This window comes from Dermacentor variabilis, chromosome 1 (assembly GCF_050947875.1).
Source record: "Dermacentor variabilis isolate Ectoservices chromosome 1, ASM5094787v1, whole genome shotgun sequence".
Lineage (NCBI taxonomy): Eukaryota > Metazoa > Arthropoda > Arachnida > Ixodida > Ixodidae > Dermacentor > Dermacentor variabilis.
In genome coordinates, this window is record NC_134568.1 from 92,549,984 (window position 1) to 92,571,714 (window position 21,731).

A 21,731-nucleotide genomic window follows, 5' to 3' on the forward strand; every position below is an offset into this window, starting at 1 on the left:
CAGATGGTAGTAATGTGGGAAGTCCAGGAGAGGTTTGTTGAAAGATTAACGCCTAGATATTTAAATGATGAGGTCCGAGATAATGGGACATTTTTAATACAGTAAGAATAGTCCAAGTTATTGCGTTTGCGGGTGAAGGACATCACTTTACATTTCGATGAGTTTAGAGTCATTAGCCAGGTGTCACACCAATTAGTGATTTCGTTAAGATCATTTTGGAGGATAAGGTGGTCATCGGAGGTGTTAATAGAACGATAGATAATGCAGTCGTCAGCGAAAATGCGCATGCATGATGATAAGTTATTGGGTATGTCATTAATGTATATCAGAAAGAGTAAGGGACCAAGAACGCTTCCTTGTGGTACACCGGATGAAACATCTGAAAGGGGCGAGGAGAAGCTGTTAGCGAAAGTAAACTGCTGCCTGTTAGAAAGAAAATTTCGAAGCCAGGATAGTGTTAGTGAATTAAGTTTTAATGATGATAACTTCAAAAACAGGCGACAATGAGCTACGCGGTCAAAAGCTTTAGAAAAATCTAGAAAGATGCTGTCAGTTTGAAGGTTTGAGTCCATGTTAAAATGTAAATCTGTCGTAAATTCAAGCAGTTGCGTTTCGCACGACAAACCTCTCCTGAAACCATGTTGATTATGGAAAAAGAAGTTGTTCGATTCTAGATGTTGGTAAATATGAGATGCAATAATATGTTCCATCATTTTGCAGCATATGCACGTTAGTGATATCGGTCGGTAGTTCTCAGTTAAGTTCTTGTCAGCGTCTTTGAAAATGGGTATGACTTTGGCTGTTTTCCAATCTTGGGGTATCTGACCTGTCATTAATGATTGATGAAAAATGTGAAATAAAAACTTGCTAGATACTGATACTGTATTTTTTAGTAATTTAGAATTAATATTGTCAATACCTGCTGAAGATGAAACCTTCCAGTTATTAATAAGTTGAACAATACCATCAATAGTAATGTTAATAGGTTCCATGTACCGGTAATCTAGGTCGGCAACAATGGGCAAATTAGTAATACTTTCTTTTGTGAATACGGATGAGAAAAATTTATTAAAAACTTGAGCGCACTCACTGTTAGGAATAGGAATGTTGTTTTCTTTATTGTGTAACGAGATGTTTAGAATGATTTTTGTGAAGCTTACCTGGTACATTCATCCTGAAATGAAGAGGACCATGGTTACTCAGACCCGTAAGATAATCAACAGAACTACACATGTCAGGTGCCGTAGCAAGCACAATATCTAATACACCCGAAGTAGGTTACGTTATCCGGGTTGCTTGGGTAGCAATATCTTTGAAGTTGAAATCATAACTTAGGGTAAGAAAATTGCTGCAATTGGAAGAAAACAAACCTAAGTGTGGAAAAGCAGTTGACCAGACAATATTCGGGTGATTAACGTCACGAGAAAGAACTACCGGAACATTAAATAACATACTGTGACGGAATTACCAGAATTATGAAGGTCGATCATTAACAAAATTATTGATGCTATACGGATAATGGTAAGAAACACCCAAGACGATCTTTCTAAACGATAGACTAAATTCAACCCATACCAGTTCCAAGTCACTGACTGTGCCAATACAAGAAGAAACAAGGTTTTCTGCAACAGCGATCAAAACACCATCGCCTATTCTTTGGGCTCTCTCTTGCCCGTAAATGTTAAGCCCGTTCCCACGATAAAAAAGCTGATCGATATCTACTTCTGAAGAAAGCCATGTTTCGGTCAGCAATACTACATTTGTGTCACTCGGGTGTATCACAGCGTTCAAATCTTCGCGTTTTGAAAACACACTTGATATGTTCGCAAGCAAAAAGAAAGTGTGTTTTTTGTTCTAATTTTCATCCATCTCCCCTGTCGCGCCGCTATTTTGTAACATGCTTGCGCAATAGCGCCGAGGAATTATCCCGTTGGACGTCGACGCGTGTCCGGGAAAGTTGTGCAGAAGTACCGTCAAGCTCATAAACACAGCTATCTGTGAAATTGAAACCATACACCTTGCTAACGTACAGCTTGTTGTACCTCAGTTTGAACGCTTTGTTTTGAGATTTTCCGAATTCTATCACTTTCTTTCGCATATGCTGTGTTTGTGGCGAAAAAAATTTCGCCTGTTGTAATGTACAAGTACAAGACTTGCAGTTTCATCCTAGAGGAAGAAAATTTCACGACAACAGGCCTGCATTTGTTAGCCATGTACACACCTAACCTGTGCGCCACTTCAATTGATTCTTTGGAAATGGAAAATCTAGAGCGTCAGACGCTACATTAAACAGCATCTCTTCCATCCTATTCCAAGATACTGAAGGAAAATCAGGCAAGCCATAGAAAAATAAATTGTCGTGTCGCATCCTGTCGTCTAGTTCGGCCCACATCTCTAGTAGCCTTGTATTTACTTTGCTTTGATTTGCCGGTGACGTGAGTGACCGCTTCGACCCCAGCGTGGTCCCGATTGAGTCATCTGATGGCTCGTCTACTGATGATATGAGCTCGGACAGCGATTTTACCGTGGTGTCAAGCCGACGTCTGAAGAGAAAGATACGAAGAACATCACCGACCAGTCGCCAGGTGACGAGAAAAGCTAGTGGCAAGCAGTCATACGCTATTGCATACGTACCAACAACGACAACAGACAACCTCAACTCACTGAACAGGCAGAGCCTGTCGAAATATTTCGAACGAACTGCCCATGGTCAAATAGAAGAAATACGTATAAACACTCGAAAGAACATCCTCTCGGTGGAAGTCAATACACCGGCAATGCTGGAGGCACTTAAAAACGTCACTCAGCTGGGAAGCATCCCTGTTCGCGCATTCCCCACATACGGCAAAAAAGCGGCGAAAGGCGTCATCTACGACGTGGGCATTGATATTACAGACACTGACCTGGCGAAACTACTATCGTCGTCGGCTCCTGTGCTCAGCTTTTACCGTTTTGGACGACCTCGATGTGTGAAATTAGTGTTCCAGTCGGAAACTTTGCCAACACACGTCAAGGTTGGATATGTGAGGCATCCGGTGCGTCCTTACGTGCCGAGGCTTTTAAAGTGTCACAAGTGTATGAAACTTTGGCATGTCAGTGCAGTTTGCAAGGGTGCAGTTACATGCAAACGATGTGGTGGACCTCACGGAGACAGCAATTGCAACGTTGCTGCGAAGTGTCCGAATTGTTCTGGTGCCCACGACGCAGCGTCGAAAGAGTGAAAGAATACCCAGACCGAGGAACAGTGCGTTATAGAGTTGGAGCATCGCACTCACAGACGCACCCCATGACATTCCCTAAAAAAATCTGAGCACGTGGGTTATCATAACTAATTTCCTTTTTAGGTAGGGGGTATGAGGACTCCAGGAGAGGTCTCTATCTATTATCACTCCTAGAAAGCGGTGCGCCTTCTTGTAGGCAATCGGCTGTCCATTAATTCGGACAACGTACGGTTTCATTGCTTTGCGCGTGAAAGCAACCATAGAGCACTTCTCGGAGGAAGCCGCCAGACCTGGCGCTCGAAGATAACCTGATGTTAGTGTGGCCGCTTTTTGAAGTCTGGTGCGCACTTTGGGACGCGTCGCTCCTGATGACCAAATGCATATATCGTCTGCATAGATCCACGCATGGACTGATTGCAGTAAGGTATGAACCAGGTCGATGAGCACGAGGTTAGAGTGGGGCTCAAGACTCCGCCTTGTGGTACGCCACAATAGGTGTTGTGTTGTGATGACGCACCATCCTCTGTTTGCACAAAGAATGACCTGTCCTTCAAGAAGCTGAATATCCATCGAAAAACAGGACCGCCTAGGCCGACATCGCCCAAGGCGTCCAGGATGGCTCGATGGGTTACGTTGTCATAAGCGCCTTTAACATCCAGGAACATCGCCGCTGACAGCCTCCTTAGGGTTTTTTCGTGCTGTACAGACGAGACAAGATCTACGACGTTGTCTACAGAAGATCGTCCGCGTCGAAAGCCTGCCATAGCGTCAGGGTATAACTTGTAGTGTTCTATATACCATTCTAGACGCGTCAGCACCATCCCCTCCATCACCTTTCCTAGACAACTGGCCAGAGCAATGGGTCGATAAGACGCCACGTCTAGGGGTGATTTACCTTGTTTGAGTAGAGGCACAAGGCGGCTGGACTTCCATGCAGTAGGAACCACTCCTTCAAGCCGTGAATTATTGTACACGTCCAGAAGAACAAGCCGGGCTGTTTGAGCGAGGTTTCCAAGAGCTGCGTATATCACCCGTCAGGCCCAGGTGATGAGGAACGTCTGCACGCTGCCAACGCCGCCTGCAACTCCTCGATGGAAAACAGATTGTCCATACAAGAATCCCGCGAGATTGGAACATCACGAGGATCACGTGTAGCGAACGATGGCGGTAGACCAGCAACCTTGAAACAGAAGTCCTCCGCTACGTCAATCTCTCTGCGACCTTAGTAGAGAGCCAGGCATTTGAAGGGGTGGCGTTGTTGCGGTGATGTTCGAAGACCACGCACCGTTCTCCATATATGTGACAGGGGTTTATGCGGATCAAGGGAATCACAGAAGGTTTTCCATCTTAGACACAGCAGTGAGTTGATCCGACGCTGGATCTTCTTGTGTATGCGTCTCGCCTCCCTTATGTCGTAGATGGACTTGGTGCGCCTGTACCTTCGTTCCGCGCGACGGCGGATTGCTCGAAGCCGCTCCAATTCTGCTTCAAATTCAGAAAACTTAGGAATAGGCCTAAAAGCTCTTGTGGCTTCTTGAGCAGCGGCGTTAATTAGCTTCTCGATGTTGCCAGGTAGACAGTCCTGGATCTCTTGGCAATTCTTCTCCATGAGCAAGGTGTATTTAGGCCAGTCAATGTGATGAAGAACTCTGGTAGAGTGTGACTTGCGTATGCCGTCGATTTTAACATATGTTGGAACGTGGTCACTACCATGCGTTTCGTTGTCCGTAAACCATTTCACACTGGCACTGAGGCATCTTGACACAAAAGTTAAGTCCAGGCAGCTGCTGTATGTCAATCCCCGCAGAAAAGTGGAACTGCCATCATTTAGGCAGCAGAGCTCATGGTCCGACGCAAAGGATAGTACACGTCTTCCTCGACAATCCATCTTTAAGCTTCCCCATAGCGGATGATGCGCATTGAAGTCGCCAGTAATAATCCATTGTCCAGTTGTCGCTGTTAAAATTGCACTTATTCTTGCGTTGTCAAATCGACTCGACGGTGAAATGTAGGCACCTACGAGCGTGAGTGCGATGTTCTTGCATTTTATAGTCAAACATGCGTATTAATTGTCGTCATCAGGTGCCACTGGGTGTAAAACATACGCGAAATCGCATCTGATATAAACGATGACTTTGCTGCGGTCGCTACAGGTGGCAGACACGAAAGCTTCATATCCTGATAGGCGGATGGCGCTCTCAATGTTTGGTTCACAAATGATGATTATTGGAAATTTGTTCTTAAAAACAAATGGACGGAAGTCCGAAATGCGGGATTTAACGCCTCTGACATTCCATTGGAAGATAGACGCTTCCTTGACCTCTTTAAGGAATAAGTGTAGAGGAGCAGCCATGGTGGTTCTCAAGACCGGACTGTACCGGATTCAGGGCATCCAGTATTTGAAGTGCGCCTCGAGCCGCCGGAGTGTGTATGGCGGTCAGTAGTACTAGTAGCATGTTCAGAAGGGATCTTATCACGGTAACAACTTGTTTGTCGTCGTCTTGGTTGCTGCCAGAAGGTGAAGCATGATTCGGCGAGCGTGCTACATCTTGTCGCTCCGCTGGTGGATCTAGCCGTGGCAACGGCGGCCACTCCTCGCATGAGGCAATGATATTGGAGACTTTCTGCTTAGGATCCTCCTTGCTACTATTGCTAGCTGTATGCGGAAGTTTGTGGACTGTCAGTGGACGCGTTGCGTCCTTAGCAATAGCAGTGGGTTTCCTAGATCTCCGGCGACGTGAACGTCGATGTCGCACCTTAGCGGCAGCCTCCCTGTGCGAGGAACCATACCTGACCATTTGCCTCAACACTTTCGCCTCATTTTTCACATGTGGGCATTTTTTTGAAGTTACGTCGTGACAGCCTTGACAATTGGCGAACTTTTGGTTTTCTGCACGACAGGCGTCCGAGCTGTGCGACCCAGAGCATCGTGAGCACACGGCGGCATTTGTGTAAACCGCACTAACGCGCCCTAGCCTTTGACATTTCCTGCACTGAAGCGGCTTTGGCAAAAAAGGTCGTACTATGTGTCGGAAGTGACCGACCTTGACGTGTGACGGTAGGCTGTCTCCTTTGAAAGTTAACTTGACACACTGCGAGTTTCCCAGGCGACGGGCTTGCAATATGGCAATTCCCTCTGTCGCCGGCTTGATGAGTATATGCAGGTCAGCATCACTTATGGAATTATCGATGTCATACACAACGCCGGCCGTGGAGTCATGATCCTTTTGTTTATAGCAGCGTACGTTGATGCTATCCAGAGCCTTAACGATGCTCAGAATGTCTAGCGCGCTGCGGTCTGTGACATATATAGCGAGGATGTTCTTATGGGCGTTGATCCTTACATCTTTGATTTGACCCGGAACAAGTGCCTCGAGTGACACAGATGTGGCTTGGTGGTTGATCCGGTTTAGATTGTCGCTAGCAGCCACAGGCACAAATAAAATTGAGGCCTGATGGCTTTCGCGTTGGGATCACAGTTGCCTTACTTGTGGAAGGAGATGTCCTGACGAGTCTTCTCTTGGCTTTGTGCTTCGCTGCGCGCACGAAATTACTGTCATCTGAGGTTTCATCCCTGGTCGCTGAGTAGATCAGTGTCCTCGCTGTCGGTGTCACTCGGGCGACTAGACCGCTTTCTCGGAGCGGCCGCTGTTGACGTAGAAGGACCAGGGACCCTTCCCGGTGACTCCACGTCCATCGCCGTAGTTAAGGGAGCGGCGTCTCCCACAAAGTAGATTTAAATTTGCAGAGACACAAGAGCAGCGTTCCACACAGTAGACACTACAGACCGATCCTACAGACCGATCGCCTTAGCCAGTTGACGGTGTTATCGACTTGGTATCCACTGTTGAACAGGAAAGAAGTCGCCGTCTGCTAGTTGGAGCTGTTTTTCTGGATATTAAGGGTGCATACGACAGTGCACTCCATTATGCAATCCTTGATGCCCTGGAAGATTTAGACGTCGGCGGCCGGCTATATGCATGGATTGTTAGCTACCTCAGTGGCTGCACGGTGTATATGTCGACTAGTGATGGCGACACCAGGCAGTACCATATACATCGAGGTGTTTCACAAAGGGGAGTTCTCAGTCCAACTCTTTTCGATGTTGCATTGATGGGCCTCGCATCTGAACTTCCTAGCACGGTGAAGATTAGCACATATGCGGACGACATATGCACATGGGCATCTGGAACCACCCGTCCCCAAATGCGTGCTAGGCTTCAACGTGTCGTGACAATCCCAACTAAATATCTGCGGCGTCAAGGCCTCCAACTGTCAACAGAAAAATGTTCCGTGATTACATTCACGCGAAAACAAATGACCAGATATCCGATAATCGTTAACGGAGTAGCGATACCTACGGTTACACACCACAGATTCCTTGGCTTAGTTATAGACTGGGGATTATCTTGGTCAAGACACGTCACCGCACTGAAGTCGAAGCTGAAGAGTTTTGTTCACGTCCTTCGCGTCGTTGTAGGAACAAGATGGGGCCCCTCGGATCGAGTCGTCATTACTCCAATTGTACCAAGCACTATTCGTAGGGTATATACGGTACAGCATGCCGGCGCTCTCAAGCATGGGACTTAGCTGTGTGCGCAAGCTGGAGAGCATTCAAGCTCAAGCATTGCGCACATGTTTGGGCCTCCCAAGATGCACGTCAACCAATGGAACACTAGCGGAAGCTCGTGCTTGTCCTATTCGGGTGTACTTGCTCTGCGAGCCTCTTCAAATGTACCTTAGCGTGTTGACCCGACACATGCACCATCCTCTGTCATCGCTCCCTGCCACCCACCCAGGTTCCAACTTTTCAAGGACTATATCGCGCCATCAGAGTGTTCTGCCGTCAGGATTTTCTCCCGCCTGTATTCCGAGAATACCCCCGTGGGTTCTGCCTAAACCTGTCGTTGCAGTGCAGATCTCTGGAATTACTAAAAAGTTATCCGTTGCATTTATTGGCCTCAGGCAACTGACCCTGTCGCACATTTCTGCAGAGCACGGAGATACTGTACACGCGTATACCGATGGCTCTGTCACACCATATGCCTGCACGGCAGCCTTCGTCATTCCACATATGATCATCGCTCGGCGGTTTAAACTAGACCACAGCTCAACATCAACTGCCACAGAACTTGTTGCTATCCGGGAGGCACTTCGATTTCTCTGAGGAGCCTCCTCACGCATGGACGATATTCTGCGACTGCAAACCAGCTCTTCAAACGATTGACTGTGTCCTCAGACGGGGCCCGTATTATTCCATGGCTATAGAAATTACAGAGCGTCTGGAACACGCAACTAGAAATAGCCACAATGTCACTTTTCAATGGATACCCTCACACTGTGGCGTGATCGGGAAGGAACAGGCAGACGCAGAAGCGAAAACTGCTTTAGATAATGCTTGTGAAGTACGTATTTCGTTCTCACGAACAGACACAAACGCCCTACTTCATCGCGTAATACGCAACCGTACGTTGGAACACTGGACCCAACCAGATCGACGACACAAGCCACACAAACTCAAAAGAAGCCACATGAGCATGGTGCACCGGATTCGCCTTGGTGTCGCATTCACCAACCGTTATGGACATCGGAGAGGTGCCAGTGATACTAGCCCAAACTGTGAATGCTGTGAGGTGCCAGAAACACTTGAACATATATTTTGCGTGTGTCCCGCATACGCGCAAGAACGACAGCAACTTGTCTCTTCCATTGCAAAGATCTATGAGAGACAGCTATCAGACGAGCTTCTTTTAGGTCCTTGGCCTAACGCAAATAGCGCAGCCCTGGTAACAAGTGCCGCTATAGCTTTCGTCCAAGCCACTGGGCTGGACCCACGGCTTTAAAGATGCCACAACTCTGTGAATTTGTATATACGCATCTCTTCCTTATACCATCATCATTCACCAGCCCTTTTCCTCCCCGTCCCTTTTCCCCAGTGTAGAGGTGCAGGCCAGAGCAAGTTACAGCTCAGGCCGACCTCTAATAAATTTCTCTCTCTCTCTTGCTTTGATTATGAGCCAGCCTCCACACATCTTATTCCTGTAGCTCACCAGCACTATTGCGCGGCTCAGCTTCAACATCAGCAAGCAGACAAGTGACGCCGTCTGCTTCAGTTCTCATTTCTTCCTTTTTCATTTCAAATATACTTGTTTGCTTTGCCGCGTAATTTACTATAATTTCTTTCACGTCTGTCTGCATAACTTTCTGAGCCTTTTTTATTTCCCTCACGCCAGCCATTAAAATCGTATGTTGATTTTCAATGTTTTCATTACGGGAGTTAATGCATGCCTTGTAGACGGGTTAGCATATTGTTTAATTTTTGTAAGTCACTTGTTCCCTCGATCTCCGCGATTCGTTTAGGCGGCCCGGGGTTCTCTTCCACATTTCCCGACTACAGAATTAGACCCATGGTAACAGCACTGCATTCACCCAAGACAGGTACCATAATTCTCGGCCGTGGAACAGAAAAAGGCACACGTTGCTAGACTTCTACGCATCCAAGGTGCAAGTACTACTATTCTGGGAAAATAAATATTTCGTGGCTGTTCCAATGCCCACTATGTTACACGCCACCGCCATCGTTGAAGAGTCACCGCAAGCTAAGCAAGGGGAAGTGGACCAATCAGAGAGGCCGGCACCACTCTCCTCATCCCTGCCTCTCATGTGTGACGCAGGCGTGACGTCAGCGCCGCTCGGACCACTCGTAGATGACGGCGCAACTCCATAGGTGACTTGCTTTCGCTCCGCTGACTTGGCGCCACCGATAATCTGTCCGCATCTGAGCGCTCCTCGCATATCGTCAGCCGGTTAGATAAAGAAAACCTGTCTTGGTAGGCGTTGCTATTCGCTTCAAAACCAGACAAAAGGGACATCCTGTAATCAAGGAGTGTTCAACAGGGCTGCTTAAAAAACGCCGGAATACGCTTGCGTCGTAGGTTACGGAAATTTGGCTTCATGAGTTTAGAATAACCTCAGAACGGAATATTTTTACGCTATCGTGACCCTTCTCGGTACATGGTCACGCTCTGCATATAATATAGTTCATGAAACTGGAGAAATTTTAGCTTCCAGCGCTGGGTGCTTGCGCTACATACCGCTCTGAGCAGCCCCGGCGCGTCTCACTGTTCCGAGACGAAGTGCGTATGAGAAGGGCGTACCCATGTTCTGAAATCGGTGAGTTGATGCAGGCCCTTGCAAAAGTCGTTACAAAAATAGGTTGCGTTTCTTTTGATATTCTGTTGACCTCGGCAGATTTTCGTTTAGATCCGATTAAATACTACGCGGTATTTTATGCAAGTTAGCAGACGTGCACCCTGCCACATTCTCGTTCGCTGACTTTCGGGGAAATCGATCTCGGTGCGCAATGTTGACAAAATTAGGGGCCAGTCTCTCCAACGGCGCGTCGCACTGGACGCTAGGTCACGCAAATGTGAAAGTTTAGTGGCTATGGTGTTGGGCTGCTAAGCACGAGGTTGCGCGATCGAATCCCGGCCATGGCGGCCGCATTTCGATGTGGGAGAAATGCGAAAACACCCGTGTACTTAAATTTAAGTGCACGTTAAAGAACTCCAGGTTGTCCAAATTATTTCAGAGCCCACCACTACGGCGTGCCACATAATCATATCGCGGTTTCGCCACGTAAAAACCCACAATTTCATTTAAATTTAAATGTGAAAGTCTCTCTGAAAGGTGATCGATCCAGAATACAGCCCCAGGATGCGTACGCCGTGGTCCGTGGGGATAGTTCTTTATTTGTAGTCACATACGCCACAGGTTAAAAAGGATGCACTAAACTTATCCGGATGCATTCACCGAATAAAGAAAAGCAAAGATAAAGGGCACACTGACAGAAAGTGCTAGTTCAGCTGGGTTCCGGAATTTTTTTGCGAACAATCAAGAGAATGAAAGGACAAATACAAATTCGTCTCCATATCTGTAAACGAGACATTTTTAGCGACGAGTGTTTCTATTTCATAAATATAACTTAAGCAATTAGAGACATAGGATAATTTTTTTTGCTGGTCAAGGTTGATAACGATGGCATACGAAATTGTGCGATAATTGCTGAAAAGCTTTCTAACTAAATTTGACTAATCAAATTTTTACTATAAAAAACACGCATGATCGCAGTTTCCGAATTGAGGCCTTCCATAGTTCAAGCCGTGACCACTTAGTAGGAATAATGATTTATCAGTTTCTAGATATCCGACCGTGAACAAAGTCAGTAACGAAATGCGTCTGTGTTAGTAATTTTTAAAAGGGCTTTTAACACTTATTATTGCGGTGGCAATGATATGGACATTGCAGGCACATTTCTGCCGTCGCCGTCACCGCGAGGCTCCGTATAAAGGCCAAGGCCTGCGATAAAATCGTAGCCGCGCGCCGTATGTTCTATGTGCGAGTGAATGCGTGCGAGGGTGAGCCGGCGCTCGCGGCTCAATCTCGTGCACGCACGCGAGGAAGGCGGGGAGGAAGCGTGCCGTCTGCCGTCTCGCAGAAGGCTCCGGGGGGTGGGGGGCGATTAGGGAGATGGGGGGGGGGGCACGTTCTACTCCGGGCCGCAGTATTTTCAAACTCATGTGAGACGAGGACAGAGTCCGCCGTGCGCTGCGTTTTCGCGGCTTACTTCGCGTTGATGCGAGACGCAGCACGCAGGTCAATTCGCTCGCTGCTGCCGCCGCGCTTCCTCACTGCAGCGTATTGACAGCGAGATTCCGCAGTCATCGAGTGAGATGTGTTCATGTTTGCTTGTGCGCGCGTGACACCATGCGTGTTAATTTAGTTAGTATACCTATGTTTACAAGTTTATACGGTCAATGAAACTACTATTGTTACTTCGTATTGCTAGCTGTCCCCTAATTTGCTATAGCAATCAATGCTTCGCCTTTCGGGCGATATCGCGACTTTTTTTACGAAGTTGACTCTACCACATTCTTCTCAAACATAAAAGACTACAATCAGCAAGTATGACGGTTTGTAAACACTTATAATAATTATAATTTTATACTAAGTTTGGTCTCGAAATGCCGCACCTGGCGTCACCGACATTATCATGAGGTTATGACAGAGCGAAATTTGCTGACTTCGTGTAGCAATTAGGCTAGGTTGTTCGGTAAGTCATAGTGTGCAATATTCCTTTCCTTGTCTCTAGACCATTGCTCCATGGAGGATACCCGAGTTCTACAACAAGTTCCAAGGACGCCAAGACCTCTTTCAATATGCCAAGGTAACACACGCACGCACGCATGCACCGACGCACTCTTTCTCTCTAACACTGACTGCTGTGGTTACACTCTGTATGGGGCTTTCAGTTATGGCTAGTTGATTTTTCCGGAGACTGTTCTGTCTATATCTAATCTGCTGACTGAATAATTTACCGTTTATCAGTGATTTAATTGGTAAGCATAAATATAAAGTACGTAATGCATAAATAATGCGTGCGTATAATACAAATTTGCTGTTTGCCAGCTATATTCATGTTCTCTGTTGCTTCCTATCTCGCCCGTGCTGACTCGTGGCACGTGCTATATTCCCATGGAGGTATTCCGTAAGAGTGCACCTATAGTGGACATGTCCATTTCGTCTGTTGCTGAAGTGCTGATTGGCTGTGGCGCCTCTCTGTCGCGGATGCGCAGCCCAATCCAGTCAATCAGAACTTCATCGGCCGATGAAATGGACATGTCCACTAGGTGCACTCTTACGGAATACCTCCCCTGATCTGCGTCCACATACTGAAACATCTTTTATTTTGTGAGGACTTTACAGACTGCAAAAGTAGAGCGGGTTGTCCTAATTCTGTATTAAGCCGCCGTGGATGTAGATTTATTGCGGCCTTGTGTAACGCCAACCTTCTCGCAGGAGCGTGGGATTGAGGTTCCGGTGACGCCGGCGGCACCCTGGAGTATGGACGCCAACCTCATGCACGTAAGGTGAGAACTGCTGAAGTTCTTCAGGTGCCTGAGCGACGCACGTCTGGATACGCCATTTCTTAAATCTGAAGTGCACGCACGATTATTACAGAAACCGGTACCACATGCTGCAGAAAAAGCCGCGACCATTATGCATTGCAAATGAATTTGTGCGTGGACCTTGCGCGACAAGAAACAGAGACCTGCGTCCTATATACGCACTTGCTCCTTGCCATCAGCCACTCTGCGGTATAAGCAATTGTAATGTGCATACAGGACCGGTGTAATGCAGCGATTATATACCAACTTTTTGGATGCGAGGAGGGGGAGGAGAAAAGTAGAAGGCAGGGAGGTTAACCAGAATAGCGTCCGGTTGGCTACCCTACACCGGGGGAATGGGAAAGGGGGAAACAAAGATCACAATGAGAGAAAGGAGGGAAGGAAAGATGGAAATTGCGGTGAGTTCGCTGACACGTGTGGTCTTAAGAAATTGCATTAATGGTCACAGATGGTAGCACAAGCCCGTCGTCCTTAAGAAGCACAAAAGCGAAAGCCTAAAATGGCCCATTGAGCGAAAAAGCCGACATCTGTAGCAGCGAAACGGCTCCTAAATTCCCATTGTCTGCGACGCCACACCACGAGCGGCTCTGAACCGAGCACAGTGGGTGAAACGGTGTTGCGTGAGGAGAGAGAGCATCGCCACGTCGCCAGCGCGCCTCGACGGAGCAGATAGGGCGACGCGGAGCGAGGCGGGTTTGCGTCGGCGAGGCCGTCGCGTGACGCGCTCGTGCGGCTGCCGCCGTCTCGCTCTCGGAAGCCGGCGCGCGGTCCGTGTCTCTGTCCCTCACCCAGGCTTAGTTGCTGCGCGCTTGCCGGCCTTGGTGGCCATTGCTGTTTCCTGAGTCTTTCGTTGCGCAGGGCGTCGGTGACATGCGGCGCTGCCATGGCAGGCTGCAGCTGCTTGTTGGCCAGGGCAGCGCGTCCCGCTTTGGTACATTACTCGCAGGGCAAAACTCGAAGGACCGCTCAGCGGCGTTCAATTGGACATTAACGCTTTCGCATTCACAACTCATAAGAAGTGCTTAGTGGTCTTCGGATCTTTTTTTTCTTTTCGCACTTCGTCATTGGACCGAGCGGCACTCCGCCTATACCTTATCACCGCGATCGACCGGCCGTGAGAGGTGTATGAGAAGAAAGGCATAGAAATGAGTGAAACGAATTGATACATTAATTATACCGGCCATGGTATCATAAAAAATAATGCCTTTATTGGAGCGTTACGTGAGAAAAACAAGAAGCTGTGTGAAGAACTCGACCAATAAAAAATATACAGAAGTGCAGACATTACTTAGCAAGAAGAGTACAAAATACGTGTTAGGCTTGATTAGCGACAACGGATATTAAAACGTTCATTACAAAAAAAAAACAATGAAAACACGGGGAAGGTTGGAGATGGAAATTCAAGACGATGAGCAAAACGAGAAGAAGGTGAAAGCAGGAGCCAACGTTTCGACAAGTGGACTTGTCTTCTTCAAGGCGCCGTATGCTTTCCTCGCCATAGAATATATAGGTGGGATTCTTCTAAAGGGGGGAGGGCGCAAGGCGGGTGGGTGCGGCAACTAGCGAAAGTGTGTTAGCGTGTCGACTTGAGAATAAAGGGGTGCTGTGCACAAGGCCAGGGACCCGGCCGTCTGTCAATCACGTGTCAACGCCCGTGTGTGAGCCGGCGTGTAAACGGCGTGCACAGCAGCCCTCTTTTAGCTGTTTCACTGGTGGTCGTAGGCTATCGTGTCTCCGAAAGAAATAATAGAAGGAGCGGCAGAAACCGATGCTCGTAAAAAAAAAGAGAAATACTGAAATGGTATAAATAAATAAATAAATAAAGGAAAAAAAAACTGGAAGAAGAACGAAAAAAAAAGAAAAAAACGGAGAAAAGGAAAAAAAAAAAGGAGAAATACGCTAAGAAACCAGACTAAGTGTTGTTGCCTATATATAGCTCGAAATTTAGCATAGCGAATAAATTCTAGAGCTCCCTTTGACACGCTTATGCCTATTGGTTGCAATGTCTTGAACTTATGGATAAGGTATGGTTCTTTGCATTTTCTTTCTCGTTCAGAACGGAAATTTGACTGCAAGATGTAGAGTTTAAGTTCGTCATAGTTACGACCTGGTTGGTCGAAATGCTCGGCGACCGCTTTGGGAAGCTTTTTAGCTCTGTCCGCGCAGTGTCCGTTTAATATGATATTCACTGATTGTCCTGCTTCACCGATATATTGTTTCTTACAGAACGAACATTCAAGCATATAAATCACATCAGAACTTGTACAAGTGAAGCTAGATTTGACTTCGTGTGTATAACTATTTGCGGTGCTTTTAATTTTAATGTTACTTTGAAGGTGCCTGAAAGTTTTGAACCTGGGGCGAAAACATGGTTTTATTACGGGGGAATGCTGTGTGCTGACCATGCATATGTCGCCTTGAAGAAGACATGTCCGCTTGTCGAAACGATAGCTCCTGCTTTCACCTTGTTCTTGTTTTTGCTCATCGTTCATTACAATAGACACTTTAGGCTGTGAATGTTTCGCGCCTTATTGTCGCACCCTTTCTTTGCAGCTACGAATCCGGAATTCTGGAGAACCCTGAATCTCCGGCACCCGAGGACATCTACACGATGACGTGTGATCCCAGGAAGGCACCCGAGGAATCCGTGACACTCGAAATTGAATTTACGTGCGGTTAGTTTCACTGGCTACACCAACCACTACCGCACAGGACACGATTTGTGTTAATTAAATGCTTATTGGAAGAAGTCATACTACTTACTAAGTTTCTTTGAGCAACTATATTATTGCGATAGACAATTCAGATTAGTTATATGGACCGCTTTTGCTAAGTACTTGTCAGTGGGCTTTATTGTGACGGAATAACGTGCTAAAGCGCGAGTACACCTCAAAATGAATAGATCGTGCAGAAAAGCAGGCTCAAGGAAATATAGATAAATTGAAAGTATTGATGCATGCATTGCTATGACGTTAGAAAGCATATTTGCCATTTTCGACACGTAAAGCTGGAAACGCCTTTATTGGTATTTGTCAGGCATCCGGACACGCACTCATAACCTGACGTGATTCATAAATTTCAATGCACTTGAAGGGTAAATTTTAGCTGAATATGTTCAATAATTATTACGCGCATTCGAAAGCCTGGATTTACGTGATAAGACGTCGCTGACTCCTTTGATTTTCCAGATTATATTTTGTTTTGTGACCATATAGTTAAATATTACGCACGCGAGTTTTTGTTGATACACTCGTGTTTCTTACTTTCAGGTGGTTTTAATTACTTTGTGTGTGTGTGTGTGTGCACTGAGAACGTAAGAAGAATAGCATGCTATTTGCTACAGGTTCGCTGGTCTTATAATCCAGGAGCCCTATTATGTAAAACTATTCCCATCTGTTTTTATTCCAATCTTCTGGCGTCAAATTTACGTAACCGCCGACGCAAGCATCGGGCGGTAACCCGCAGCGTTGTCTGAAGAGCCGAATCAAATGCTCTCCTTATTTATAGGAGGTCACTTTTGTTTGCTTTCCAAGCGAATAAAATTGCCTACATTGTGAGGTTAATTGTAAATTCATCACCACTTGCAGGAAAGAAAAACATGCATCTTGAGTTGGCTACATTATTGTAACCTCACCCCCTCCCTCTTTCTTTTTCCTTTAGGAAAACCTACTAAGGTCACCAATATCTCCAACGGCACTAAGAAGACAGACTCACTCGAGTTGTTCCTGTACTTGAACGAAATTGGGTAAGGTGATTTTGTCCATACCATTACGCTTGTACCCTCGTTTAATGAAGAAAGTGCGTAACGAATGCTATCGTTGCAGAGGCCAGCATCTGCCATGCACTTCATGCCAGAGATCTGGCGAATGGGTAGATCATCGGACGTTTGTGCTAAGGGACACTGATTTGAAATCCACCATCGAACACGTGTTTCTAATATTTTTTTTATTGAAGGGACCACAAACGAGGCGAGACAGGCACCTACCTTTCTACAACAAAGTGCCTGTTATGAGGCAAAGAATGCTCGCATTAAAGGTTGAGGAAATTGACATTTTGGCTCATGTCTGAACATAAATTGAGCACTGAAGCGCTTCAAGCAAAAACATAAATTGTGAAGTCTAAAGTGCGGTTTATTTGCAGCTGTTTATGAACTCATACTTGACTTAAAGCGTAACACTCACCGCCCCTTCCAGTCCGTGAAGATGGTCGAACAGCAAAGCTGTGTTAGTTACACCGAGTATTACACCATGCAAGTAAAACTACGCAAGCAGTCTATATTGTAAATATTTTGTTTCGCCATTCTTTCACCTCATTTTCGCTTTTGCGTGCTTCGCGTGGTGAACATGTTTTAGGAGTGCTGCCGTTTACACTCCGCATCTCTGGCGCGCAGCTCGGGGTCGACCCTACGACGACGAGCCCGTTCACGAGCCAACTCTCGCTGACGCTCGTGGTAGGCGGCTTCTTCCTCAGGAGTACGCATTATATACTCGTGGTCTTCCTATTGTTGTAGCTAGGATGGAATCTGGGGAACCACTAATCCAAAGCTCCGTATATTGCGTGCAAGGAACACCACTGGAGTTGCGAGCGCTGCAATCATTTTGACGATTGGTTGGATTGGTTTGACGACGGATGTGGCTACCGGCACTTCTTGCGCCAGCAAGCAGTGCCAGCAACCACGCGCTCCTGGTATCGCGTTTCAGTCGCTGGGCACTGCTAGATCGCTGCAAACCGTCAGCATAGCATTTGTTTCTGTTGCGCAGGCTGGGATTAATCGTCGATAAATTCGATGCCGATCTGGCTCGATCGCCGAAAATGTACCGCGGGAGAACCACATAAGATTCGCGTATAAGATAGCATTCTCACAGGGGGAAAGGGGTCACTCCAACCTTTTTTCCCCTGTTGAGCTCTTCTTTTCCTTTCCCGCTAGGTCACGTGGCCCTTTTTAGCGAAGTCCGACAACGACGGCACAGCGTCCGCATAAACAGCTTCGCTGTAAAAACGGGGACACAAGAAGAAAGACCAGACAGGACGAGCGCTGCTTCAAACTAAGGTTTATTATCGGAAAAACACGCCTATTTATCAGTCCACACAAATCAAAAGCGAAGTACATCATAGCGCAAGCGCACTCCAAACCCCTCAAAAAGTTTAAGTTGTAAAATTTTATTGTGACATGGCCATGCTCATAAAAAACCAAAATTTCTGAAAGCGTAAGACTTATAAAAACAAGCTGTGGCCCAGGGCTTTATCATGTGGGCACTGATAGTGTTGGATTCGTAGCGAAACTCGACTTATCGAGATACTTCATTTCACTTGCGTGAAGATTTATCGAAGGCTAGCTGACACACGTGGAACCAGCTTTTTTTTTTCTTAATTTAGAAATCATCTACAACCTCCCATGTTGTCCTATCTCGGTGCCTGAAAAGGATTGATGTGTCTTGCAGAACGGGTTCACATCCGCATCGTAGACAGTGTGCGTCAAGATGAGACTATGGCGACCCTTTGCAACAAGACTTGCAACTTGTGCTTCGGGGATTACACGTATGCTGGAAATTCGTGTCCCAATCTGCCAAGTATGAATTCTTACAAACTCACCCAAATTACATTTCTTGTAGGCTTAATTACAACATTTTATCAGAGTAAATTTTCTTTTGGGCGATAAAGTGTTTGAGCTGAGAGTTCAGAGGTACTTCTTTTGTCCTTAAGTAAAACGTCAACGTCAATTTTTTTTTTCAGAGAAGGTGGGCATAGTTTCAAAAGCTTCACTTAAAATTGAATGAGTCTCTATGATTGAAATAAAGGAAAAATCGGGTTGGTGAAATTTCTGAGCATTTGCTCCAGCGCTTTAAACTCACTGGAATGCTCTCTGTGCAAAGTTAAGTGTGTTTACGCCGATGTGTAGAACATGGAGCGTGGTATGCAATCTATGCTGTCTTTCTAGACTACTGAGGCCTTTGTCTCACTTTCCCTTTTGAGAGGCAAGCCTTTGGTGTCACTGGCTGAGAAGTCTGCGGACATTTACGAGCTTGCAAAATCCGCAGCGACGCCTTTCTCCCTTCCTCCTGCTACGCCATCTGTAATGGATGCGTCATTCACATCGAGGAAGCTGCGCACAGCGATAGGCTCCTTGCGTCGCCGCTGTGCCCCGGGACTGGATAGAATCGCCAACCAGATTATTTATAAGCTACCTGAGGAATGCAGGATTTATCTGTTGTTAAAAATTTAGACTATGGGTTTTACATGTCAAAACCACGATCTGATCATGAGGCACGCCGTAATGGAGGACTCCGGAAATTTTGACCATCTGGGGTTCTTTAACGTGCACCTAAATCTAAGCATACGGGTGTTTTCGCATTTCGCACCCCATCGAAATGCGACCGCCGTGGCCGAGATTCGATACCGCGACCTCGTGCTTATCAGCCCAACACCATAGCCACTTTAAGCAACCACAGCGGCTATTCATCTGTCGTCGTTATTTAACCATAGCTGGGTAAATGGAGATACAGTCATCTTTAAAGCTGGCCTGGATTGTACCAATACTTAAGCGTGGAAAGGACAGAGCAGCATTGAACTCATATCGACTGGTTTCCCTAACTTCCTGCGTGGCGAAATTGATCAAAACGCTCGTGTCTGTCAGGTTCACATGGTGGTTTGAACGTCATAAGCTTCTTCCAACGTGTGCTTCTGGCAACGTTTGAGCGTTCAATGCATCGTCATTGATTTAGTAAGCCACATCGAGCATCAACAAGCTCCACACTTGTAATCTTCCTTGACGTATCGAATGACTGTGACAACGTTCTACAGAGATCAATAGTTCGTCGACTAGCAGACATGGGAGTCACATGCCACCTATTACGTCTCATAAATACGTTAATCAGTGGTCGCCAAAAGCAGATGAAACTAGGGATGGCAAAGAGTCTAGTGAGAGCAATTTCACGAGACATACCACAGGGAAGTGTATTATCACCCCTGTTATTTATTATGGCCATGGCAGGATTACCAGAAGCCTTGAAGAATACATGCAAGACAGTACAAGTGTCAGTATAGGCAGATGATATCTGCATTTGGTTACTCGGATACCAGCACAAACACCTCGCAATGATGGCTAAACGGACAGTAGTGTCGGCATTAAGCCCACCTTTCATAGGTATGATTAGCCACCTTAGCAGACAAGTCCCGTTTTATGCTGTTCAATGAGCTTTGGTGAATAATAACGAGGATGAAAAGTAGCCTCGGAAGCACATCAATTCATCAAGTCAATCACGTAAGATTTTCCCATCGTAATACTTGATTCCAGGATGTACTGGAGACGTGCTGTAGACACCATCGTTTCGTCGTTAGAACCGCGCTTAAATGGGGTGCGAATGATGGCCAGTGCACGCTGGGGCAGTCATCCTTCTTCGATGTTGAAGTTACACTCGGCACTGGTGGTGAATCCCGTGCTTTTCCAGTTGCCCTTAATGTAGCCATCAAACTCCCAGTACGATCGATTGGAGTCTCTACATCAGAAAGGTCTCAGGACAGCTCTTGGTGGGCCAAGGACAGCTGCTAGCAACAAGGTTTTGCACGAGTCACAGTCGTCCCCTCTCCGCCTCTTTGAATCTCAACGTCTGCTCTTCCAGCTTTGCCGCCTCAGCGAGACTCAGGCAGGTAGAGCGCTTCTCCAGAGTCATCTGAGGTGGATGGAATCTCGCGTCTCTGTGGCACTCGATGCACTTCGTGTACCTGGCGTGCTATTTACATAAAAAAATGGAATGTTAGAAGCCACCATGGTCGTATGATAGTGTGGAATGTCAACTTGAAATTCCGCATATTTACACCCTATTCCCTCCTTACATCAGCGGCAGAGGCAAAAGCTTTTGTTGTAGCACATTTCAACAGAATATAAGACAGACGTCTCCAAATGTACACGGAGGGCTCGGTTGACGTAGAGAATAGAGCTAGTACAGCGGCGTACAGGATACCGAATCTGTCTCATGGGCTGCCAGACTGGACCGTTTCGTGTCTTCTAGCGCATGTGAAAGTGTCACCATTGCAGTAGCCTTGCGTGAGCTGAATTCCTATAAGCCTCAGCCTATTGTTCTCTTTTCAAACAGCAAGGTGGCGATGCGAAAAAAAAAATACTGTGCGGGTTTGTCGTTGTCAAATGCATTCAGGGTGCATTACATGCTGTTAAACAATTACAGAGCCAGATTTACCATTGTGTTTCAATGGGTACCTTTCCTTATCAGCGTAGCAGGCAACCAGGCTGCTCACATTCTGGCGCAAGAAGCGCTGCAGTTCAAGCCAACGAAGAAGGCTCCCCAGGACGCAAAAAGAGACATGAAGGAGGTCATCTTAAGCGACTTCCGCTCGTTGTGGTCTCTACAGCATCAGCCTTGTGTGAATTAGAGGCTTAACAGAACTGATGCCGTTCTCCTATATCGCATCCTCACAGGGTCAGCGCGAACCTCAGCTTGGCGATGCAAGACAGGACTTGGTCCATCATCGTAGTGTGTGTATTGTCAAGCTCTGGGTGACAATGAACATTATGCACTAAAGTGTC

At 46.6% G+C, this 21,731-nt stretch overlaps 1 protein-coding gene across 1 annotated transcript in view; it reads left to right on the plus strand.

The window, feature by feature from the left end:
- Positions 1-21,731, plus strand: part of Ass (argininosuccinate synthase) — a 68,627-nt gene that overhangs the window by 23,089 nt on the left and 23,807 nt on the right. Inside the window, exons 4-7 of the mRNA XM_075691164.1 lie at positions 12,373-12,447; positions 13,080-13,150; positions 15,743-15,864; positions 16,850-16,934. Of these exons, the coding sequence (XP_075547279.1) occupies positions 12,373-12,447; positions 13,080-13,150; positions 15,743-15,864; positions 16,850-16,934 (353 nt within the window). The remainder of the gene's footprint in view (positions 1-12,372; positions 12,448-13,079; positions 13,151-15,742; positions 15,865-16,849; positions 16,935-21,731) is intronic.